Raw genomic sequence first — 24,178 nt, forward strand, 5'->3', positions numbered from 1 at the left:
AACCCAAGTTCACCACAAAGTGGTAGAAGTCCTGACACTCATCCCCAACCTAGGCGGCTAGGGCTCCACAACTAACAGGCTGAGTTCAGTGCTGAGTTCAAGGATTGAGAATTCCCCCAAATCTTCATGGAGATAGATCGAAAGGGAAAATAAGTTTATTAGATGAAATGCTGAATGTGGAATCTGGAAGACTTGAGAAAGCATCCTGCTTCAAATACTTACAGATATATGACTTTTTTGGGGGGAAGGAATTGGGGTAAAGTGACTTGCCCAGGGTCACACATAGGTGTCAAGTGTCTGAGGTTCTGATTTCTGGGCTGGTGCTCAGTTCACTGCACCAAGTAGGTACCCCTAGCTGTGTGACCTTAGAAAAGTCACTCAATCTGGGTTTGCTGATCTATAAACCAGGCTCATAGGGTTATTTGTAAGGCACAGGGGAGATAATGAATGCAAAGGGATTGCAAATCCTGAAAGCACCACAAAAGCACCACTTGAACTTCAGCATTGGAAGATTAGAAAAGTAGACAAAAGACCTGAAATTTAGATTAAAAACAATGGAAAAGAGAGACTGATAATCTGGAAATATGGGCTATTTCAGACATTCACAGGAGATACATCCAGGATGTATCTGGAGATATGCAGGAATGGGCAAACAGGCCTATCTTTGCTAACTGATCATCTCTTTAATGTATCCTGGATTTGTTTCATTTCCTGTACTCAGCCCAAAGAAATAATGACAATAGCTAGATTATGGAGGGCCTTACTAAAAAGCTCAGGACTGGATGTGGATTTGCTAGCTCGGTAAGCACAGGTAAATCACTCAGCCTCAGGTTCCTCAGTTTTAAATGAAGAACCTGACATAGGTGACCCCTGGTGACCCATAAGACTCAAAGGAGATGATACATGAAATTATTTTGCAAACTTGAAAGCCTCATGACTCTTAGGACCTTATTTTTCTCCTCTTCTTCAATGGGGAACAGAGAAAAATATCCCTGGAATGAGTCTTTCTACTTAATGTTTATGCATTCAGGAGGTGCTTTCTGTAGTAGGAAATATCCACGGCTTTATGGGGAGGATGTGCCCCTTGTCTTGTGCCAGGTATCCCATGTAGCCTGGAGATCACTCTCTGTATCATGGTCACTTTGGGAAGGGATTGCTGTTGCTTCTGGATAACTGGTGGCAAATCTGGATGATAAAATGATTTGGATTCAGCTTCTAGATTGAGTTCTCCAGGATGAATTGGGGTCTATATTTATAGTATGGAGACTGATCTGGTACATCACTAAAGATATCAAGCTTCTGATCTAGAACTCTGGTTGCTAGGTATTCAATAGATGCTCAGTGTTTACCACCTGAAGTCATAAGTCACCGTTCTTCCCCTTTCCCTGCCTAATCTGCATTGATCTCCAAGTCTGGGCTTCTTACACATAACCTTCTGTGATTTCTATTGGCAATGACACGAATGTCCCTCACAATCCCGTCTCCACAAGGGAATCTGCACGATTCAAAGCTTTTCTCATTACTGCTTGGCAGACATGGTTTTGGCTAAGTTTCACATGGATGTGCCCAAGGTCCACGCTGGGATTTCGCCGTTTCATCAGTTCCTTTCGGAGGTAAGCTACCTTAGGTGACATGAGACAACTGGGGATATGTACCTGATAGCAGCCATTATGAGGTCTAGGTAAAACGTTCTTGTTGTTATTATTATTACTTTTATTAAATTCTAAGCTAAGGCATTTGTCTCTTATCCTATAGGCCGGGGGGGGGGGGGGGGAGAGAACAGTAAGGATTTCTAAGTGGAGAAATGACATGATCAGAAGTGTGATGTAGGAGGACTATTTTAGTAGCTGTGTGGAGGACGGACTGGGGAAGGGAGAGACAAAAGCAGCAGACTAATTAAGAGGCTATTATAGCAGTCCAGCCAAGAGGTAATGAGTATCTCAACTAGGAGGGAGCCTGTGCGGGTGGAGAAAGGAGACAGATGTGAGAAAGTCTGTAAAAATAGAAGAGACAAGAATCAGCAATTGACTGGATATGAGAGCTAATGGAGAGGAAAGAGAACGCTTTGTGAGAGGGGGGAAGGCATTTATTAGGGAAGAAATAGGAAAGAGAGTGATCCTTACTATCTCTCATAGAGTTAAAATCCTAAGGAGGAAATTGAGTATTTCAGAACCTCAGTCTTACCTGAAGCAGGAAAAAGGTAGTAGAATACACGCAAACACACACACACACACACACACACAGAGCACACATCAATACACATTAAAGACAGAGAAAGAAGATAGATTTGGGAAGGGAATAGTATCAGCTACAGAGGTCTGAATATAAGGAGGAATGAAATAGAGAGAAAGAAAAGGTAACGTCCATAACTTGAGCCGGGCTTAGGCCACTCCAGTTAGAAGTGACTAGTAATAACAGAAGAAAAAGCAAGAGGGAAGAGGGACCTTAAAGCCTGCAGACCACAACCATAAAAGTCTTGGCTCACTGATGGAGCTGGACAGGGAGACGGGGTTCTGAGTGATGATGGCAGAGAAGGCCATCATCAAGGAGCAGCAAGGACAAGTATTCTTCCTCCTCTTCCTCCTCCTCTTCCTGGTCCAGTATGTTGGGGGACACAAGAAAAGGTGCAATAAGCTCTAGAGAGAGTGGCCAGGGATGCAGTCTCTCCTGGGGCAACAAGATGGAAAGATTTGCTAAGAGACCAGAGGAAAAAAGTTTCTTAATAACTGAATAAGGGGCTCCAGATGCCATGTTGGAAAGGGACTTGGGAATGGAATTGTCAGTTATATGGAGATAAAGAAGATGGATAAAGAAAGGTGCCATGGGTTCTGAATCGATTCTCAATTGTGATCAGGGATGTAGGAGATGGAAATTTGTAGGCCAAGAGTACTAGTAGGTTGGAGCCTCTCCTTTCTAAGGACGGCATTCATGCATCTTCCCCAAACTTCAGGAGGCTTGGAAGGTCCAGGTCCCCAGCGACTGGACTAAAATTACACATCGTGCAGAATCTGCCAAGATGGAAAGTATGAAGTCCAACCAAAAGATAGCCCGCATGTGGAGAGCACGGACTCGTTTCTGTGTCAGGGCTGCTGCTGGAGGTCCAAGTGGGGCACTAGGCTTTTGCCAGTGGTCCCAGTCTTTCCTGTTTGGGCTGGGTGTCTTAAAGCCTGGCTGGCACAGCTCCAGGGTTCTGTGGTCATCTTCTGGCCTTTGCTTGAGTTTCTAGCCACTGACTTGCAGTGTGGTTTGCAGCAGGTCACTGGGCCACTTTTAGGTCCCAGTTTCCTCATCTGCTCAATTCTCTCTCCTTTCCACTTGGTCCTGACTCTGCCCCTGATTCTGGGCCTGAAGCAGAGCGAGTCTCATCTCTCTGTGACATGTGCACAGAACTGGTGGTTTAAAAGGGCAGGAACACTCAAACCTATGGCTACTATGAAGGGGGTTTCATGGATAGTGGACAGAGAAGAGCCTGCTCCCCCGTCTGTACTACAGAGGGAACGGGCAGCCACGGGCATCCGCTGCAGCTGGAGGAGTTACAGGAGGATTTCTTTATAACTCCAGTGGCAGTTACACCCACTGGAGGAAACCGGGCAAACTGGATTCTCTAGCAGGCATTAAAGGGGATTAATTCTCATCTGTTTGGGATGGTTTTGACAGATTGTGCCTGAAGATAGCAGGATCAATGAGACAGCTGGAGGGTCCTTTCAGCTCTAGGAGCCCCAAGCCTGCTGTCCACAAAATGAGGTTACCGGGGAAACACTTCAGCAGTCACAGGAAGCTGCTATCAGACGCTGCCATGCAATTCTCATCATGTGATCTGCCCAAGGCCTCAAGCCCAGGGTCTGGGGTCTGACCTTGCCGGGGTCACTGCCACAAAATCCACCTGGAGGGATTACAAGGTTTCCCAGGCCGCCATCTGCAGCCGCTCGTCCACCACCGGCTAACACCGGCATCGAGCCCTGGCACTCTGTTTCGACTTATTCCCAAATGGTTTGCTGAGTCCCCTCTCAGTGACAAGCTCCTAAACTGACAAAGACTTCTCCCCCCAAACCAGCTATCTGCTTCTACATCCCCATCAGAGGCGGCACAGCGGCACAGGGGATGGTGCATTAGACTTGGAGCCAGGAAAGTCTGAGTTCAAATTTAGCTCACTGGCTATGTGATCTTGGGCAAGTCACTAAACTGCTGTCTGCCTTAGTTTTCTCATCTATAAAATGGAGGTAATGATAGTACCTATCTCCCAGAGTTATTGTGAAGGAGAAATTCAGTTTGCTGGCTATGTGATCTTGGGAAAGTCACTAAACTGCTGTCTGCCTCAGTTTTCTCATCTGTAAAATGGAAGTAATGATAGCATCTATCTCCCAGGGTCATTGTGAAGGAGAAATAAGATAATACTTGTAAGGCATTTAGCTCTGTGCCTAACACATAATAAATGCTCATTCCTTTCATCTCCCCCCCCCCCCCAACCCACTGTTCCACTCCAGATCTTCCAGCCCTCTTAAGTTCTTGCTCAACACCTAACCCATTTCCTTTCACTTCAGACTTCCTCTTGCTCCTGCCACCTTCTGGCACTCCCAGACACCTGGTTCCCCCAGAGGACCCTGCATCCCTGACTAGTCTCAGCAGGACCGGCTGCACTTCCCTGCCCACTCCCTGAGTCACTGGTTCCAAGGGGGAATCAGTGTTCCTAATGCTCATCTGCCACTCCCGTGGCCATCACTCAGTGATCTCTACCTCCCCCCAATCCTGTTAGTCATCTACTGACTGCCAGGGCGTTCCCGTCCTTTCTCAGTTCTCCCTCTTGGCTACACGATTCTGTTATAACAGGGGACTTCCATATTCATCCTTGTGCACCTTCAAACTTCTACTCGGTTCCCATGTCAGTCTCACACAAGATGGCCTTAGCTTGCGTCTCCCCATCACCCATGAGGGTTCAGTGTTCCCATCTGAACCACTGCAGTTCCTTTAACTAGTCATGATCGTTTCTTCTTCCACATCATTCCATGCCTCCCTGCTTTCAACCCTCCCCTCTGTCCTTGCCATGCCCTCCGCTCCCTGCCTCTCGCAGGACTCTCCTGGACCATCTGGCTTCCTGGCTCTGGCTACATTCACCTTCCCTCCCAACCCCAACACCTTGATGAGCCAGTCCAACCTGCTTCACTGTTGCAGCAACAATTATTCCTTGCTGAAACTCAACCTGGTATTACTCTCGAAATGTCTCTCCTTTGCTCCTACTCACATCCTGTTGAATGAGCTGGAAGAAGTCACTAAAAAGCTGTTATCCACTCAACGCAGCAAGTCCATTCTTCTATTCCTCCCTAAGCAAATCTCTATCCCGCTCCCTACAACGGCTGTTCTAAATCTCTTCTCTCAAGCCCCCCTTAACACTCCCCTCCTTCAATTTTTCAATTGAGAAGCTCATCTATCATGTGGCCAAAAAAGATAACCATTCTCAGGAACTCTCTTCATCGGACACGCCCGATATCATCCCCTGTGATCCCTCACTCTCCTTGCCAACACCAACTCTTCCTGAACTCTCCATTCCACCCCTCTCATGTTCTCCAGCAGACTGCCCCCAGCAGCACCCTCCCTGCCCTAATTTTCAATCTCTGCTACTGGCTCCTTGCTACCTACAACCACATCCAAGTCTCCCCATTTTATGAAAAATCCTCATTAGATCTTTTTCAAGAAAATCCACACACAGTGTGCCCACTTTATCTCCTCTCATTCTTTTCTAAACCTGCAGCCATCTGCTTGTGACTTCTCCCATTTAACTGAGATGCTCTTTCAGTGACAAGTCTAAAGGCCTTTTCTCAATGTTCTCCTTGGAGACCTCTGCAGCACTGAGCCCAAGTGACTACCTTTCCCCCCCCTGGATACTGCTCTTTCTTGGTTCAACCTTCCACTCATGGATTCCCACCAGGGGTCCTCTCTAGAGATCTCATCACCTCCCATGCAGTCAATGAGCCCTCTGCAGATGACGCCCAAATCTATGGTGCGAAGCCTAGTCTTTCTAATAACTGTCTCTCAGTAATATAGTTTTAGGTCTGGTATAGCTTAGCCATCATCCTTTACATTCGTTCCCCCATTAATTGCCTTGATATTCTTGATCTTTGTTCTTCCAGATTAATTTTGTTATTATTTTTCTAGCTCTATAAAGTAATTTTTTGGCAGTTTGATTGTATGGCACTGAATAAATAGGTTAATTGAAGTAGAATTGTTATTTTTACTATGTTAGTTTGGCCCACCCATGAGCACTTGATATTCTTCCAATTGTTTTAGATCTAACTTTATTTGTGTGAAAAGCCTTTTGCAATTGTGTTCATATATAGTTCCTGGGTTTGTCTTGGCAGGTAGATTCTCAAATATTTTATATCATCTACTTTAACATATTTAACATGTATTGGTCTACCTGCCATCTAGGAGAGGGGATGGGGGGAAGGAGGGGAAGAGTTGGAACAAAAGGTTTTGCAATTGTCAATGCTGAAAAATTACCCATGCATATATCTTGTAAATAAAAAGCTATAATAAAAAAGAGGAAAAATATTTTATGTCATCTACAGTTATTTTAAATGTAATTTTTCTATCTCTTGTTGCTAGGCTTTGTTGGTAACATACAGAAATGCTGATGATTTATGTGAATTTATTTTATATTCTGCAACTGTTTAAATTGTTAAATTCTTTCTAATAATAGTTTTATTTCCTCATTGTCTATTGTAATTCCTTCAATTTCTTTTTCTTTTCTTATTGCTAAAGCTAATATTTCTAATGTAATATTCACATGTTTAATCTATATTGGAATATCTGTTGTCTGTGAAGGGAGGTAGAGGGAAGGGAGGGAGAAAAACAAGATTTTGCGAGGGTGAATGTTGAAAATGATCTTTGCATGTATTTTGGAAATAAAAAGCTATTATTAACTAGTACAATATTGAATAACAGTGGTGATAATGGGCAACCTTCTTTCACCCCTGATCTTATTTGGAATGCTTCTATCTTATCCCGATTACATTTAATGCTTGCTGATGGTTTCAGATCAACACTACTTATCATTTTAGGAAAACTTCATGTATTCCTATGCTCTCTAGTGTTATTATTAGAAATGGGTGCTGTATTTTCTCAAATGGTTTTTCTACATCTGTTGAGATAATCACATGATTTCTGTTACTTTGGTTATCGATATGTTCCTTTACGCTGATATTTTCTGATATTCAACCAGCCTTGAATTCTTGGTATAAATCCCATTCGGTCAGAATGTATTCTGGTGATAAGGGGTGGTCTCTTTCAAGTCTAGTCTTTTTCCTGAACTTTAGGCCTCCATCACCTAGCTATAAACTAGCTCAATCTGTCTGAAACTACTCATCACCTTTCCCCTCCACACCCATCCTTTTTCCAGGCTTCCTTGTGTCTATCAAGGGCACTCCTCCACCCTTGCCATCCCAGATAGCAATCATAACTCCTCACCTGCCCAAAACAGCAGTTATATATTGTTTCTGTAGGCAACTGGAATAAAGTGACTAGTCTAGTAAGCACAGCTAGTAAGTGTTAAGTGTGTGAGGCCAAATTTGAATTCAGGGCCTCTTGACTTCAGGGCTGGTGCTCTATTCACTGTAGCTTTCTTAAAATCCCTATCTCTCCACATGTTGTCACTCCTCTGGTGTAGGACCTCTTGCCTGCTTGCACTAGCTTTTCAGCCTTCTGACGGGCCTCCTTGCCTCCAGTTTCTTCCCACCTCAATGCATGGGGTTTCCACAAGGTCACCAAAGTGATCCAGATCTAACCATGTCTCACCATCCCCAAAGAGTTCTTCAAGTGCCCTGTTTCTTTGGAGATCAATATAAACTCCCACTTTTGGTACTGAGATCCCTGTACAGCCTGGTCCCTTTCTCCTGCTCCAGGTGACATATCATTTGCACTTTGCAGTGCAACCACTGCAGCCTGCTTACTGCTCTTGACACGCTGTATTTCTGGGGTCTTTAGTGTGTGCTCTCTCTAATATATCCCAAGACTGACACAGGCTCGCTTTTTCATCTTGGTCTCTTTGATCCTGACTTCCTTTAGAATTCAGTCCACAAGAATTTTCCCTAAGAGACCTAAGCCATTTTACCCAGATGTTAGAAGGTTGCTCATTTAAGTTATTGTGTATGTTCTTTGTACATATCATGTTTATACATAAATGCAAAAGTTAAAAATGTCAGCGCTCTCCAAAGTGAGCAGTGACCTTAACAGACAAATCTAAGGGCTTTGCCCTCATTTGGAAATGTAAGCTCCCTGAGGGCAGAGGTTGATTATGTTTTCTATTTATTTATTTATTTGTTGAGGCAGTTGGGGTTAAGTGACTTGCCCAGGTCACACAGCTAGGCAGTGTTAAGTGTCTGAGGTCACATTTGAACTCGGGTCCTCCTGACTTCAGGGCTGATGCTCTATCCACTGCGCCACCTAGCTGCCCCCTTGCTTTTTATTTATAACCACAATACTTGACACATATAAATGCTTACTGACTGAGGGAAAGAAAAAGGAAATGTCCATTTTTGTATACTTTTTTCCCTGGCTTGGAGCTCACAAGACCTGAAACTACAGTCATAAACACACGACTTTTGGGAGACCTCTAGCAAACAAATATGGGCTGTGGCCCAGAGCCTGGCGAAGAGCCAGCCAGATGCAGTCAAATGAGTAACCAAGATGGCAGCCCTTATACAAGGACTAACTAGGGCACTCTGGGTGAGTCACTGCAGCCCAGAAAAACACAGCAGGATAGAACTGGTGATCCCGCCCTCCCCATCCCTACCCCAAGCTCAGAGGAGAGGAGTTCACTGAGGTCCAAGAGGTGAAGGAGGAGCTAAGTGTGATGGGGGGCAGGACAGCTGGGGCCAGGAAAGACTTTTTCTACTTGGCTGTGATTATGCTCAAAGGTGCATCCATCATGGCTGGGGCCCCATCTCCCCACTTGAGGGAGCCTTTCCAGGACTTTCAGGGAATATAAGCCATCCTTCCTCCTCAGGCCCCATTTCAAGGCTCAACAAACCTGAAACTTAAAATTCTCAAGAGATCCAGGTGAAAACCAACTAAAACTAAGAGCAAGCCTGGAAAGTGGGCGGCTGATGGGAGTTCTGTACTGTCTGTAAGGCCCGAGCGAAGCCCGCCACAGGTCTGTGCCAACCTTCTTTGGTCCCCAGTACATGCCCCCACTCCTGAGCTGGTGCCTGCCTTCTTATGGACCCCTCAGTACTTCTTACTTGGCACTTGGTGCACACTACCTAGGCCTCTGTTCCTGAGTGCTGCCCCCAGCCCCCCAGGGGTCTGTCCAAGTTCCGTGAGAGAAGGCATCATGTATGGTTTGGCCTAGTGCCCGAGAGCAAACGTTCCATAACTACTCAGTTTTGCTGATGGGCAAAAACCCGAAAACTTCCCAGAATTTCAGGACAAAGCTCTCGCTGTCTTCAGCCTCTGAAAATTGCCGCCCCACTTGTGTCACTTGCCCAGAACTTTGTCAGAAGAGAGTCTATCCAGCCTGGGTAATACTGGTCTATCCAGCCCAGCATCCTGATGGATGCACCTCTGCTCTGATAATCAGCTGCTATGGATTTAGCCTATGGATTAACCTTGAGTTTCAGAGCCTCCCCCTAAGCTCCCACTTACCTCATCCAGCTGTCTCTTGGTCTCATCTTCCATCCTGCGAATGTCATCCATAGTCAGCTCAACCCACTTATCGAGCCAACAGAACAGCTGCCGGTGAAAATTTGTAAACAGACGCTTCTCTTGCTAAGAAATGGAGGGGACAAGTTGACAATTCAGCAGGAAGGACCCTACTGCCCTGCTCCTTCCCATAGTCAGAGCTGATCCCAACACATTAATACACAGAGCAGGGGCTGGCTGGCTGCAGGAGTTTATTTTCATTGCCGGCTAGTAGGTGGGCGGTCACCTCAGGGACTTTACATCAGTTTCTTAGCAGGCCCCAAGGTCCCCAAGGCAGAGACCCAGAGACAAGAGGAACATCAGGATGTGGGGGATGGAGGGAAGACAAGCCTATTTACAGCTGGCTATGTTGCTTGGATACTAGAGAAGTTCCTGGGCCCCTGACCAGGCCTAATTAAGCAGCAGAGGTTTCCTGGTGAGCCTCACCAGGATATGAAGAGGGGGCACACAGAGCAAACACCAGAACGCTGCCAAGGGGCAGATGTCTCAGTGGTGTTTCCTCCTTCTCCGGGAGCCACGAGGGACTGGAGGTGAGGACGGTAAACTGGAGTGGGTCTCAAACCTCCCAGAAAGCGGATGCCAAGATTCAGAGGCACGGGCTCAATTGTGTTGTCCAGCCCCGTGATTAAGGACCTGAAACATTCAGACTACGAAACTTCCTGCCTCTGGCTTTTGAAGAAAGGGGACAACCGTCTGAGCTGAATCCCAGCGAGTCCCTTTCTAGGTCTGTGCCTGCTTCCCCTTCCATAACTGGGGTTTCTTCCTGATCACAGGTGAAGAAGAACTAAGAGTCAGGGAGTCGGGCGCCAAGGAGGGGAGGGTAACCCTGCTGGCTGGAGTAGCCAACCGGATGGATCTAAGGCGGCCAGCCTGAGCTGCTTCTCTCGGCCAATCACAGCCGAGTCGCTAGTGGGTGCCCGCCGCTGACCACCTCCCTCCAGCCACTCACCTTCTGTATAAAGTTTTCCACTTTGTTCTGGAGGCCCCACCACTTGAACTTGACAGTTACCAGTTTGTAGGCGCACATGTACGGCAAGTCTTTCTGATTTGCCAATTCTTTCTGTGTTGAGAAAACACCCATGGACAAGCGCATGACTGAGGGGGCGGCCAAAGGACTCCCTCTAGCTCAGCCTCAGGTCCCCCAAATCCCTCCTCCACCCCTAGTCCACCCCCTCTGGAAGCTAGACCCCCCCCATAATCCACCGGGGCCCTGATCTATCCCCCTGGTGGCCAAAGAGTGAACTGCACCTTCCAATTGGGACCCAGTGGTCCCCGGCCAGTCTTGATAGATTTAAATTTTGCCGGATCTTCTTCTTGCTTGTAATCCTGTGAAAGAAAGGCGATGAGTGTGGATGGGGTACAAACATCACCATCGAGCTGACAGCCCCTCCAGCAGAGCAGAGGAGCCCACCAACCATTCCTGCTGTCCAGTAACTGTCCAAACCAAGAACAGAGATGGCCAGGAGCGTCTAAATCCGTTAGCCGGCCTCCGGCCAAAGTGGGTGAGTGACGAGTCACCCCAGAGCTATGTAAACATTGAGGGTTGCCTCAGAGAGGACTCAGTGTTATTTTTTCTGCCACGGCTTGCTTTAGACTTTTCCCTGTATATACCCATGAGCAAAGAGCTCAAAAGACACGATGTTTCCACTGTGTCCGCCAAGGGCCCATATGTTAAACTTCTCTGGCCATGATCTCACTGCCTTGCTTTCCGTAACTCGTTTTTAATGGCACAGGATGGAAAGAATTCCAAGTGCAGACTCTGTACTGCTCGGCCAGTAACAGTCAGCCTCACGTCATTGGTTTGCAAACAGTCAATTCCTGAGCATCTATGAGTGAATAAGCCCCAGTAAATTTTTAATTCTGGCTCGCTGTGCCATCTTTCAGCTGTCTGAGACTCAGGAAGTGCAAATTCTCTTTAATCATCTAAGAAAAATATACTTCTGAGGGTGAGTCTCCTACAGAAAAAGAAGTGGATACAAAATCTCTTCCAAAGTCAATTATAGATGGTTTGTGTTCTCTGCCATTTTGGACTGTCATAACAACCTCCCCCCATTAATGAGAAATAACTGAGAACTCCCCTGAAAGCTCCTATATCCTCTTTGGAGGAACTGGAAGAAACAGGGGAGGACAAAAGTAGAATTCAGATCTTATTACTGACAAGACGGGAATAGACCTGTCTGAGATCGGTGCCCGGATCATGGCAGGGAGAGAAGAGGGTTACAGTCCCTCTTATTCCTGATCCAAAGTCACGGGAAGACAGAAATCTGTCTTTTCCACAAAGACTCTGCTCTGGTCCTAAAATCCAACACCTTCTCTAAGAAATTGCCGCTTTTCCTGTGGAGCGGCCCTTGCTAGTTGGCCTAGGAAAACCCAGAGCAGTCATTGTTTCCTAAGGTGAAGATTTTCAGGGTGGGGAGACCAAACATCTGACCACGTGATTTCTCTAGCAGCATCCCATGCCAAGAAGAGGGAACTTCTGAGCTTAGTTGAAAGGCACATAGGAGAGGCCCCATTTTGAGCCAGGAAGGGGTTCAGTTCTCCTGTTTCTAAAAGGCTTCACCACACCCCAGCCTCTTGGAAGTTCCACCACCTCGTCTTGAAAACAATTCCTACCTTGCTAAGCACTTGGCTCCGATCCGCAATATCTATAAAAACAGTTTCCACGTGTTTCCATACATCTGGCTCCAGTTTGTGCACCTGCAAGATGGAGACGAGTCAGCCCACAACTCCCACAAGATACAAAGTCTCCCTACAATGGAGGCTTGGAAGAAGGGTTCCCAAAGCCACTGATACTAAGAGGAATCCCTCAGGGGAACTCTCCTTGCAAAAGCAATATAAATACTGGGCTGATGTTTACCATGACATAATTAAAGCTTAATCATTTAATTCAATCTGCACAGAGTACTTTAGTCGTTGGGACTAATTTACACTCCATCTCCCTCTGCAGAAAGAGGAAACTTTCATTCATGAAGTTTTTTTTTTGACTTTGGGTCTCTGGATTTTCAAAAATTCTCTTCATTTTAATAAATCCTTTATTTCACTGATTTATTTTGAATGTTCATTTAAAAGCTTTTAAGAGCTCCAAATCCTTTTCCTTCCTGCAGCCCCTCCCCATTCACTGAGAAGACAAGCACTATGTGGAGATCTGTCTGAAGGATGGTTGGGTTGAGTGTTTCCCCACAATCGCTACAGTTCTGTATAAAGTGAGTTCTGAGGCAGTCTGAGGACTACCAGGAAGTCATGCAAGTCCCCTGGGGGTCACCTCATGCCTGAGGCTCTGGAGAGGCAGCCAGCCCCCATTCTGGCATCTGAGGAATGGCGAGGTGGTAGGGCCAAGGGGTGAGGCCCTAGTGGGCAAGTCCAGGTAGGGGGTGCTCCCTTGGAATGCTTGACAGTTGTACTTACATTTTCCAGTGTTCCAAGGTCAGGTTTGTGCCAGGTTTCAATTTTAATCAGGAAGTCATCTTTCATATATTCATTCTGCCGACATAGAGGAGAAAGAACAACATAAGATGATCTCTTCATTACCAGCACGAGTTTATGACCATTCTCCCAAAATCCTGGAGCAGAAGGCTGACCGGAAAAGGGCCAACCTTCTATATAGGATTCCAAAGGTAGCCAGGGCAGTATGGTTCAAGGGCTATAGGAAAGGACTGTGGGGGAGGCACGGGGGTACAGGGGACATGGAGTCACTAAAACCTGAGTGGGCACTGATAGTACTGGACTATCCTCAGGAGGATGAAATACCTAGCAGGGTAGAGTTCAGGCTACACAAAACTAACATTTTACCAAAGGTCAGTGCTGACTTGAAGCCCCAAACTCTTCAACAGAGAAGGGATAATGGATATCTGAGTCAGCTAGACATGAGACCAATACTGTGAGGGCCCAACCAAGGGAAGGAAAGGTCCCACTTGACGTGCAAGACCCCTTTTAGATGAAAACATATTCTCTGATGACGCAACTCAGTCCTAATCTCCTGTACCCACACACTGAGAATGGCTTCAATTTGTAAATCCAAATGCCAATGCAGCTTAACTAAGGAGCAATTGGGCCAATGAACACATGAACCATTATGGAAGGGTCACAGGAGGATTGAGCCTCCCTCTTCCAGCTCCACTCCTCAGGAAAAGGAAAAAAAAAAACAAAACAAAACTACCCAGCAGCCTTTTGTACCCTCCATTGCTCTTTTCCTTTTCCTTACAGATCTCTCACATACACACCCCATCCACAATACAGACCTCTTGAAGATACTTACTGTAATAACTGCTCCAAGGTTAGGGCATGGAAGGAAGAAAAACAAAAGATTAATAAGGACAAATGAGCAGCAAGGTGGCTGTCAACTCCCCACCTCATTTCCCAAAGTCGTCCCACCAGGCTCTCTAGCCAGTCAGGAATAACTAGGCTTCCCCCGTCCCCTTGAGTTTCGCTAGTTAAGCAGAAGCCCAGAGGAACAAATTCTGCACTTAATTAAAGAGATGCCACTCTCTGTTGTCTGGATCCTTTCCAACTGGGCAGGGTAATGGAACAGAGTCTGGTCAGCTGAGCCCCTGCAGCCCCCATACCCCAAGTACAAGATCATCAATGGCTTGGGGATTTGAGGCGAGGCAGGAAGGCGTCCAAGCACTGTCCACTCAGCCTCAGCATCCCTTCCATTCACTGTAACCAGACCCCATCCCCTCTGTACCCCTATTCGTTGTAATTAGACCCTTTCGGAAAGCAAGGCTCAATTATTCATCAGAGAAAAATGGCTGCAAGATCCTATGTCACTGGAGAAAAGACAATCTCCCAACAGAAGCCTTGTTCACCTTGTGTCCTTGAAGTGCAGGAGCTGCCGTGTACTTCTGATGGACACCATATTTTACATGGATTTGGAAAGCATAGAAACTGGCTTGCAGTTAAAGAACAAAGAATACTACACCAATGAGGATACTTTAAGCTAATTTTAAACCAATTCTTTTGGACCAAAGGAGTGATCCTGCTTCTTTCCTCTTCCCCATGACCAGTCTTAACAGCCAGTCACTTCAGAAGTTAAGAAGAGAAAAGGAAGCTAGAGTGATTATGGGAAAAGCTCCAAGCAACCGAGAGCATGAAATCATCCTATAAACTTAAGCTTTTTTTGTGTCATCTAGGCCCTCGCAGCTGCGGGATCATCCTTTTAATCATTTTTTTATCCACTCTCTGATTCTCATCTATTTCCAGCTTCTCTTCTCTCCCATTTTAGTCCCCCTTGCTCCCAGCAGAAGACTTCACCTGCTCCTTCATGGCAAAGCTGATGCCCTCCAGCTCCATCAAGGGGCCCTGGGTTCCTTCCACTTTTCCTTTTGAAACCCCATTTTGTCTTGAGTCATTCTCCCCTTCAGCGCTCCAACTTCAGACAGAAGCCAAGCACATCCCCTCCTCACAGTCTCACACACTCTCATCTCTTCTAGGCCTGGATCTGGTCAATCTCTCCTTCACTGGCTCCTTTTCTCAGTCTACAAATATGCTCAGGTATCCCCTGCCCTAAAAAACAAAACAGAAACTTTCCCTTCACCCTCCCAGCACTGCTTTTCACTCCTCCACTGTCAACTCCTAGAAAAAGTAGTCTATACACTCACTCCCCCTACTTCCTTACCACCTACTCATTTTTCAGTTTTCTTTGCAAACTGACTCCAACCCCCATCATCCTACTGAAAGACTTTCTGATGTCACTATTAACTACTTTATTGCTAAATCCAAAGATCCTTTCTCTTTCCTTTTGCTTTTCGACTCTTGTGGTATGATGGGCAGCATAGGGCACTGAGAGCCATACCTTCTTCACGATGTCCTCCTTCCCCATGGCTTCTATGACATGGGCTCTCATGAGCTCCTGTCTGCTCTTCATCTCCTAAATGTGGCTCTCCCCTTTTATATCTCTAGCTAACCATTCCCAGAGTTCCATTTCTGACTTCTATTTAAATGAATTCCAGATTGCTCTTGACTTGTTCTTGTCCCCCAGACTCTCCCCTGCAGCACTCTAGTTCCAAGGACTTGGGCCTACAGCTCTCTCTGAAGGATGTTCAGCTCATCATTTCCAAAGTGGAATTCCACCTGTTTCCTCAAACCAACCCCCTCTTTCCCCTAATTTCTCTGTTTTTGTAGATGGCCCAGGGTCACGACAGTGAGGTCATCTCTGACGTTCCCTTCTTCCCTGATATCTGTATTTTGTTCCAAGTGCTATCAATCCTCTGCGTCCAGCAGCTTCTATCTGTACCTCACCATCTCTATTCAATATGCTACCATAGCTCCAGCCCTCCCTTTTTCTGGTCCACAATGTAATAACAGTCCCCTAAATTATCTTCCTTTTAATTTATAGTAGGCACCATCATCCTGATGTAACATCCTGATCATCCCATGACTCCAAAATCTTTATTAGCTCCTCATTTTCTACACAAGATACAAATCCCATTCCTGGCATTTCAGAGCCTCCATAATTCAGAGCTCCAATTCATTTGCAGCTTTATCTCACATAAATCCCTCTTTATACTCTTTCTAACTTGATGCAGTTACAGAAATCTGCCTGTCTCCAAAAGATATGTTTTCTAGAATCAACTGTCCCCAGCGCAGCGGGTCAGGAAGAGCTGGTGTCCTCCTGACTCCTCACCGCCACTTCCCGATCCCTTCACCATCACGACCCAACAAGCTTTCCTTCTTGGGGGTTCATTCTATCTGCTGTTTTCAGCCAAGTCAAATTCTTGCTGCCATGGTCCTCTGGCCTCTGGCTTACTGCCTGTCCTCAAGCAATTTCACTACCTGGGCTTTTTTCTTCCAATTCACACCCTCATACTTAGGGATCTGAACATATGTGGTCAAGGGACACAACATTTAAGACTCTTTCCCAATCTGGCTGCTACCTCTCATTTATCTAGGTCATTCTATTCTCTCTGTCTGTCTGTCTCTCTGTCTCTCTGTCTCTCTGTCTCTCTCTCTCTCTCTGTCTCTCTCTCTCTTTCTTTGGCTTTTCTTTTCCTGAGCCTGGGGTTAAGTGACTTGCCCGGGATCGCACAGCTAGGAAGTGTTAAGTGTCTGAGATCAGATTTGAACTTGGGTCCTCCTGACTTCAGAGCTGGTGCTCTATCCACTACAACACACTAACTACCCCCATTCTACCTTCTTAGAATTCTTTCCTTCTCAACTTTCAGAATCCTATTTCTTCAAAACTTAATTCAGGCACTTCATGTAGAATTCCCTCATTCCTCAATTGTCTATACTCTTTCCAGTATAAACATATGTCCACAATTTTCCTTGTGAAATATATATATGCATGCACGTATGAATAGCCACATATGAATATATATGTATTCTAAATATATGTATATTTGCATGTCTGAAGTGCCTCCTAAATAGAATGGAAACTTCTTATGTGCATAGACTTTACATTTTTGTATGCTCATTTATATTTTTTATGTTTTTTATATGCAGGATTTTACATGTATTTGGTCATAATAAACATTTATTATCCTCTCCATTCCAGTTACACTGGACCAGTCTCCTCTCCATTTATCCTTTTTTTCTGGTGCTATGATATCTAGTCTCCATGTCTTTGCCCATGCTAGAGATGAGCCATCTAGAACGAATCCCTCTCCCTAAACTTTACCCACTGAAGTTTCCAAGACTCCAAGGTCTATTTCAGATAAAAACCACCTCTTCCATGAAGTCTTCCCTGAACCAACCCAAGAGGAAAAAAGACAGTTTTCTCCTCCTCACACTTCTCCAGTGCATTTACCTTGGTACCTTTTGCATCATAATTATTTATGTGTCTTGTCCGTGATGACAAGACTTATGTCACCCAAAACCTGCATTACCCGTAGTAGGCATTTATTGTTTGTTGAATTGAATTACATTTTTATTCCTCTCATGAAATGAAAGGCCTTCAGAAAGAAAATAAAATGTTGGACCACACTAGCTTAAACACCTTTCTTTCTTTGTGCACTAAATTAGAGTTAAATGTTTAGATACAGATTTGGATCTAAAATCCATTTGTCATTAACTCCCAGAGAGCTAAGACAGAGATAGCACAGAGCTTTCTTTATTTGTTTATATTTCTTCTTTCCAGAGAGGATGTTTCCAAGCTAGATAAGTCTGAGACTTAATTTCACCAAGACGGTCCCTTTATATGTACGCTCAGTATCCCTACACATCGGCTCTCCATCCCCTGAGCATTCTGGGTCCTTCGTGCCCTGCCTGGGCACTAGGAGGCACCAATATTTTCCCCGAGGAGAAAATCAACAAATGAGCTAATGCCCAGACCTTCAAGGCAGCCTCTACCCGCTTAGGAAATAAGCAGGGGACAAGGTACTGCTATCCTTCGGCTAAGTGTACCATGCCCAGCCATGGAGCAACAGACCACAATGCTCATTCTAAGAAAAGAGCCTGGGCTGTTCTGTGCAAAATTAACTAAAGTTAACTACAAAATATGCTCAGGACAATGTTCCTGGATGCCAGGAAAATTCACCTTTGGCCCAAGACCAGACATTCCTAGTCACGTTGCATGTCATCTTTCGAGAAAGTGTACACACGTCTTGTTTTCTGGAATACAGTCACTACCTGTCCACAGGTTAGGCTGAAGTATTGATACACTCTGACTCATGGGTACATTTCTGTAGTGAACTCTAGAGTTGGGTGTGCCCTCTGAAGACCTCACCCAACTAAGAGTCCATCTGGAGATCCATCACTTCCCCAGTAATAGCCAAGTTCTACCCCACCCATAAAGCCTGGAGCCAAGAACCCCAGAGGACAAAGAGCACTTAGTTCAGTGACCCTTTTCCTCCCCAAACGTAAAATCAGACTTTGCATGCCATAGTAGAGAAGCCAGAGAGGAGTACATTAGCAAAATCCAGAAGGTACAAACCAGCATGAAGCACCAAGCAAGGAGGCAAGCACCAGCAGGCAGTACGGGGGGAAAAAACTCAACAGTGCAAACCTAAGACCAAGAAAACATTCTTAATGACAATGCTTGCCCTTGTCCACACCAGGATGAGAGTTTGGAGGCCAATGTGGAATTACTGCTCGGCACTGTGGATAAGGGCTGATCCATAGTGACCACGGGTCAGGCCATAATGTAGAAAAACAGGCTAGTTCCAGAAGATCCTGAACTCTCTTAGGAAGATTCTAGGTGATCCAACCCAAACTGCCACCCTGATCCCATGCCCCAAGACCCCTTAAAAAGGGTTTTGTCCGTTAAAGAGGAATATGTTGGTCCCAGAGCTGACCAGAGTCAAGATCAAACTCCTCTTTGATCATTATGAATCTAGAGTGCCCCAGGCTCCTAATTGATACCCATGGTGTACAGTCAGTCACGAGGTCCAGACACCAAGGTGGGGGCTCTCCCCACTGGGCAGGGACATGTATGTCTATCTATATACACAATGGCTTCCTCGAACTAGCAAGTCATCTGTTCTGAAAAGAAGAAATAGAAACCAATTTCGCTTCTTTGTCTCTCTCTTAAGTCCAGGCCAGAGACAAGAAACTGTCTTGTTGAAGAGGATAATCTCACAGAGTGTACCTGACCTATAGCTTCTCCTCAAAACGGACACAACTCAAATTGAACCAGAGATCCGGATGTACCAACTCCACAAGGATTATGGCCACGATGACTTTAGTGCTCTCTAACCATCTAGTGATCCACTCAGTGTTAACCAACCAATAATGGCACACCTTGCTCTGAAGCCAGTCTCTGATCCCAACCTTTGTTCTACTCAGAGGCCAAAAGAGCATCTATAGAAGCTTGATGTCACCCTCATGACCTCTGCTCCCTTCTAAAACCGTCCTTCCTATACTCACCTGTTCTACAGTAGGGGTAGGCGTTCCACGCTTTTTCATGGATATTCAGGGCTCCCTCTGGGGCCAGCATTCGAACAAATGTCGGTACTTTGCTGTAGGGGGGATGGGGAAGAGGAAGGAGAGAGGAAGAAGATGGACTTTTATTGTAGATTCTTCAGACCAAAGTTTTGACTTCCTGTGATGAGTGTTCAAGCGCAAGTTACCTTGAGAGCTCAGATCACTTGGCTTTAGGACAAGAGCTCACTGTCTCAACCAAGTCTTATTCCCCAGATCAATACCCAATATCTACCCCATCAGCAGAGGAAGATGGTGACTGCTTACGCACTGCTTCTCTGCCAAATCCCTCAAAAGCATAAGGAGCCTTTGGGCCACCTGCATTAGTGGATAAGCATTTACTTATTCCAGTTCATGCTTCCTAGGTCCAGAGCACAGTTCTAGGTACTCTGAGGGTTGGAATTCAACAAACACTTATCAAATGTTGAGCTCCTACTGTGTGTGAGGCAATTACACCGGGCACTATAGCATACAAGGAAGGAACATGGAATTTTTGCCATCCAAGAAACTACAATATAGAAGAAATTCTAAGACATGCACAGCACCCAGTGATATGCAACACAACAGGACAGCAACATGAAGAGAGGTATCGTATGTGGAGCTCTTCTCAGAGCAACCGAGAAGGCTTCACAGAAGTGATACTTGTTCTGACCTTGAAGGAGGGCCAGGATTTCCTCAGGGAGAGAGGAGAAGGGAAAGGATGGAGGGCACACAACTGGTTAACCATGTGACAGGGCAGGAAATAGAGGACAGTTTGGTTGGAGGGTAAAGAACCTACATGGATAGCTTGGAGTCAGACCATGGAGGAGCTTGAATGGTATTCTAAAGAGTTTGGACTTCTTTCAGCAGGCAGTAAGGGGGGAAAAAACCCTCAACAGCGCAAAAGCCAAGGAAACAGCGTGACCAGAATTAAACTTTAGAAAGAAAGGTGAAAGAAACTGCACGCACAAATACAAAGCAAGTAGAACCTAATCCTCCAGGATCTTCCAGGCTAGCAGTGTGTCGGGAGAGCTGCCAATCAGGAAAGAGCTTGATTCCACCTTGAAACAGCCCAAGGGAAGTGGGGCCCAATATGTTCTTATATTCTTGTTCTTCTAATATGGGCCAGTTCTTTGCACCATTTTGGAGAGGATCTTGGGAGGCTCTTGTGTGCCTTCCATTATGGAACATTCTGTCCTATTCAATTCTTCTGATCCTACTCCTAGGGCATGGATCTTCTTCCTTGGATCTTTAGCTGATATGACAGCTTATTCAGACTTCAGGAGACTGGCCACAATAGCTTGAGAACCTCAGGTCTGAAACAAGACCTCACAGGTAACCTAATGCTAACAAGAGGGTCAGCAACCTCTGCAAGGTAGTAGGCCAAAATGCCCAATATTCCTTTAATCGTGTCCTCGTGGATGAGAGAAGCTATTGAAAACCTGGGATCTCTCCTTTGCAGTGTGTTTGATTGAGACGGGATTATGCAAACTGAAGGAACTAATGGCACCCACCTGAGGACCAAGGAACTACTCTGTACAATCCCAACACAGGTCCTACATCACTGAGAATTCCCAAGTAGCAACCCCACTGCTTAGCTTTAAAAGTCCCCTACAAAAATGCAAATAGTCAAGGACAGGGAGAAGGATGAGACGGTAGCATCACCCCCTGAAATCAGTCAGCAACTTATTAGTCCTGAGATCAGGAAAGGAGGTAAGAACAAAAACACCACCAGCTCAATGATAGCTTATATTCTATATAGCATTTTATGGTCTGTTCAGCACTTTCTTCATAACAACACTGCAAGGTAATATAGTATTATTGTCCCCATTTTACAGAAGAAAAAACTGAGGTTAGTGACTTTAAGATCAAAAGGCTAGTCAGTATTGGAACCTGTGTCTTCTGAACTCTATGTGCATAGATCCTTCTTACATATATCACGCTGATGGGCACCTGGGGGGTCAGAGGGTGGGGAGAAATGTCTAAGGGAAGGAGGAAGTGAGATGACCAGGAAAGTGGGAAGGCAACAAAAATACAGTTCACCTGCCTCCCAAATCTTGCTTAGGACTGACTAGTCCTGGCTCTACCCCTCAAAATCATCTCCCTAATACATGTGCCAGATGCTTTATAACACTGTCCCAGCAGCTAGACCACTTTAAATCAGGAATTGAACCAAATGAAATAAATTTAGATTCAGCTATTGATTCAGCCTTGGTTTCGTTCCAGTTTAATAGCTATAGAATAATGATGATAGCCAGGTCCAATTCAGACTGGTTCAATAGACATTTTTAAAAAGAATTCTGGCTCAATACATTCGATTCAAATTCAACAAACATTTGTTCAACACCTACTATGTGCAAGGCACTATTTGTCATTCAAGAAGTTAAAAGGGTTTAGAGTTCAATGAATTTGTGGAGAATTCACATTTTTGATTCAAACTGATTCCAGTTCCCACTATATGTTCCCACTCCAGGCAGCCCAAGATCACTCCAATGCTCTTAAGATTTCTCCTCTTGCACTAGGACAACTCTCAGATTCCTTGGAAGGCTCTTCTCTTCAGACTAAGCAGAATTCTTCTGAGACCCTCAGGAGAACCCTGAGGTGGGGCCGGCTTCCACATACCTCTGTAAGTGGTAGATCTTGTGGGTATATTGGCCCCTCTCTCCATCCTTCTCATAGGGCTCATTCACCAGGACTTCTACGCCTTCACCACCACCAGTTTCATTCTTACTGGCCTCTGCCACCGAATACAGCTGTCCTACCTGGTACTGAAGGAATAGAGAAAAAGGAATTAGCCGGGGGCTAACGGCTTTTTGTTAAGCCCAATCTAGTGCCTGATGGCCAGAAAGGCAAAAGGCCATCTAAGCAGATCACCCCAAAGCCCACGAGGCTGGGGAATGTCACACGAGTCATTCAAGAGGTCAACAAGGACCCTGCCAAGAATTCTTCTAAAGTAACTGAGACGAGTTGCCCCAGAGACTCTCAAGTTGGCACACGTGCAGTAGTTATGTATCTCAGAGGACAACTTGCTCATCTCCCATCTTCCTATTTCTCCAATAATCCACCAAGGCTGGCCAGGGCACCACAAGGACCTCCATCTCACTCGATCCTGAACCATCGCCCGGTAAATGGATTCCTGGCACCCAAGGCCTGTCTGCCTGCGGCAGGGAGGAGAGTGGGTCGCTCTAGAGTTCAGCTCCAGACTGTGGTGGATCTCACTCCAACCACTTCCACAGAATCCCAAGGTCTCACTCCTTCCCAAAGTGCTCTATGAATGTGACAAGCTCCTTCCCACCTGACACACCTCTTTACGGTCTCCTCAACCTGGAAAGAGCCCAAAGAATATCCCCAGCAGCAAAGAAGCCTCCTAGTCCTTTTCCAAGTCCCTGAGGTTTTGCTAGAAGGCACTAAATTGACTCTTCTGCTCCCCACAATAGCAAAGTCCCATGAACTAGCACCTGTAGGCTGTACTCTGGGCTTAATATCCTTTTGGCTGACACTGAGGAGATGGCAAATGCTTAATGTCCCCTTCCTGAGGTCACAGGCTACACTGGGCAAGGTCATTTGCTTTCTCTTGCTACCGTGAGGCTGGATTTCAGCACTCAGGTCTGAGGCAGTGATCATTCAGACCTCAGTCCTTCTATTCTCCTCTCTTAAGAGAACCTGTAAAGGGGTTAGAGGGAAGACTGAGGAAGGCCTTCCTCAGCTAATGAGGCAAGAACTCATTTCCTACATTCAATATCTTGGCTGTGCCAAACTAGCAATAAAACTGCCCTAAGGAGAACAAGAAAGGAAGGCCGGCTAGCCATTTACTTACAGTGTATTGGGGGTGGGGTGGGGGAAACCAAACAAGATGCTCCTCTTTTATCCTATTCCCTACAGGAAAATAAGGGATTTCCTTCTCAGACTAGAAGGGAAGGAATAGGTCTGTGGAGAGTTGCCAGTGATACTACTGTCTACCATAGCATCCAAAATAGGGACTGATCACTTTACCCTGAGCTAAGGCAGGGAGGGCAGCTGCTGAGAGAGGGATCAGTAGTGTGTGTGTGAGGGTTCCCAGGCTAGGTTTCTCAGCACATCAGGGGCCTATCGTGCCTGGGAGACCCCGGGTACTTGGGCTAAGCTGTAACGCAAGCTGTCCCTGACCCCTGACCTCCAAAGTTGCAAGTGAAAATTCTACAAAAAGCCAAGAGTGGCTCCAGCAGGATCATGAGATCAGCTAATCTCACAGAGTCCCTTCCTCTGCTCACCCTGGGTAAGGTCCAGCCCTGCCAGCTTTGCCAACCCTAAGCCAGCCCAGCACTGCCAGCATGCCTTATACCCTAGAGGTCCCATTTGGGTCACTCGCTGAGTGGAGGAAAGTTTGGCTGAGCAAGTATCCCAGGGGCCTCAGCTGGAGAAGAGCTGAGAACATTTGCCTGGCCTGGCTCCCTCAGCAAGCCGGGAACTACATGGCTGTCCTGACAGGCCATGCTGGGGACAGGGTTCCCAGGCACAGACTAATCTCCTTTAGTAACAGAGTTTCATTCATTTGGTTCCTCTTCAACGGCAGGAGTCAAAGGTCGGCCTTTAAGAGGATCAGCCTGTTGGGCTGGCATCTTCGCCCTATAATCTCCCTTGATATTCTGATCCCATAATCCCAATGAGACAA

General features: G+C 45.9%; 1 protein-coding gene and 1 long non-coding RNA gene across 2 annotated transcripts in view; one reads left to right on the plus strand and one right to left on the minus strand.

The window, feature by feature from the left end:
• Nucleotides 1–24,178, minus strand: part of PITPNA (phosphatidylinositol transfer protein alpha) — a 37,845-nt gene that overhangs the window by 5,420 nt on the left and 8,247 nt on the right. The window contains exons 3-10 of the mRNA XM_074263838.1: nucleotides 22,150–22,295; nucleotides 19,495–19,586; nucleotides 13,949–13,956; nucleotides 13,099–13,173; nucleotides 12,307–12,390; nucleotides 10,942–11,019; nucleotides 10,643–10,753; nucleotides 9,637–9,759 (exon numbers count right to left, since the gene is read on the minus strand). Coding sequence (XP_074119939.1) covers nucleotides 9,637–9,759; nucleotides 10,643–10,753; nucleotides 10,942–11,019; nucleotides 12,307–12,390; nucleotides 13,099–13,173; nucleotides 13,949–13,956; nucleotides 19,495–19,586; nucleotides 22,150–22,295 — 717 coding nt within the window. The remainder of the gene's footprint in view (nucleotides 1–9,636; nucleotides 9,760–10,642; nucleotides 10,754–10,941; nucleotides 11,020–12,306; nucleotides 12,391–13,098; nucleotides 13,174–13,948; nucleotides 13,957–19,494; nucleotides 19,587–22,149; nucleotides 22,296–24,178) is intronic.
• Nucleotides 1,326–23,318, plus strand: LOC141540152 (uncharacterized). Its single transcript, XR_012481469.1, has 2 exons — nucleotides 1,326–1,613; nucleotides 22,001–23,318. It is a non-coding gene; the product is annotated as an uncharacterized LOC141540152 (long non-coding RNA).

This window comes from Sminthopsis crassicaudata, chromosome 4 (genome assembly GCF_048593235.1).
Source record: "Sminthopsis crassicaudata isolate SCR6 chromosome 4, ASM4859323v1, whole genome shotgun sequence".
Classification (NCBI taxonomy): domain Eukaryota; kingdom Metazoa; phylum Chordata; class Mammalia; order Dasyuromorphia; family Dasyuridae; genus Sminthopsis; species Sminthopsis crassicaudata.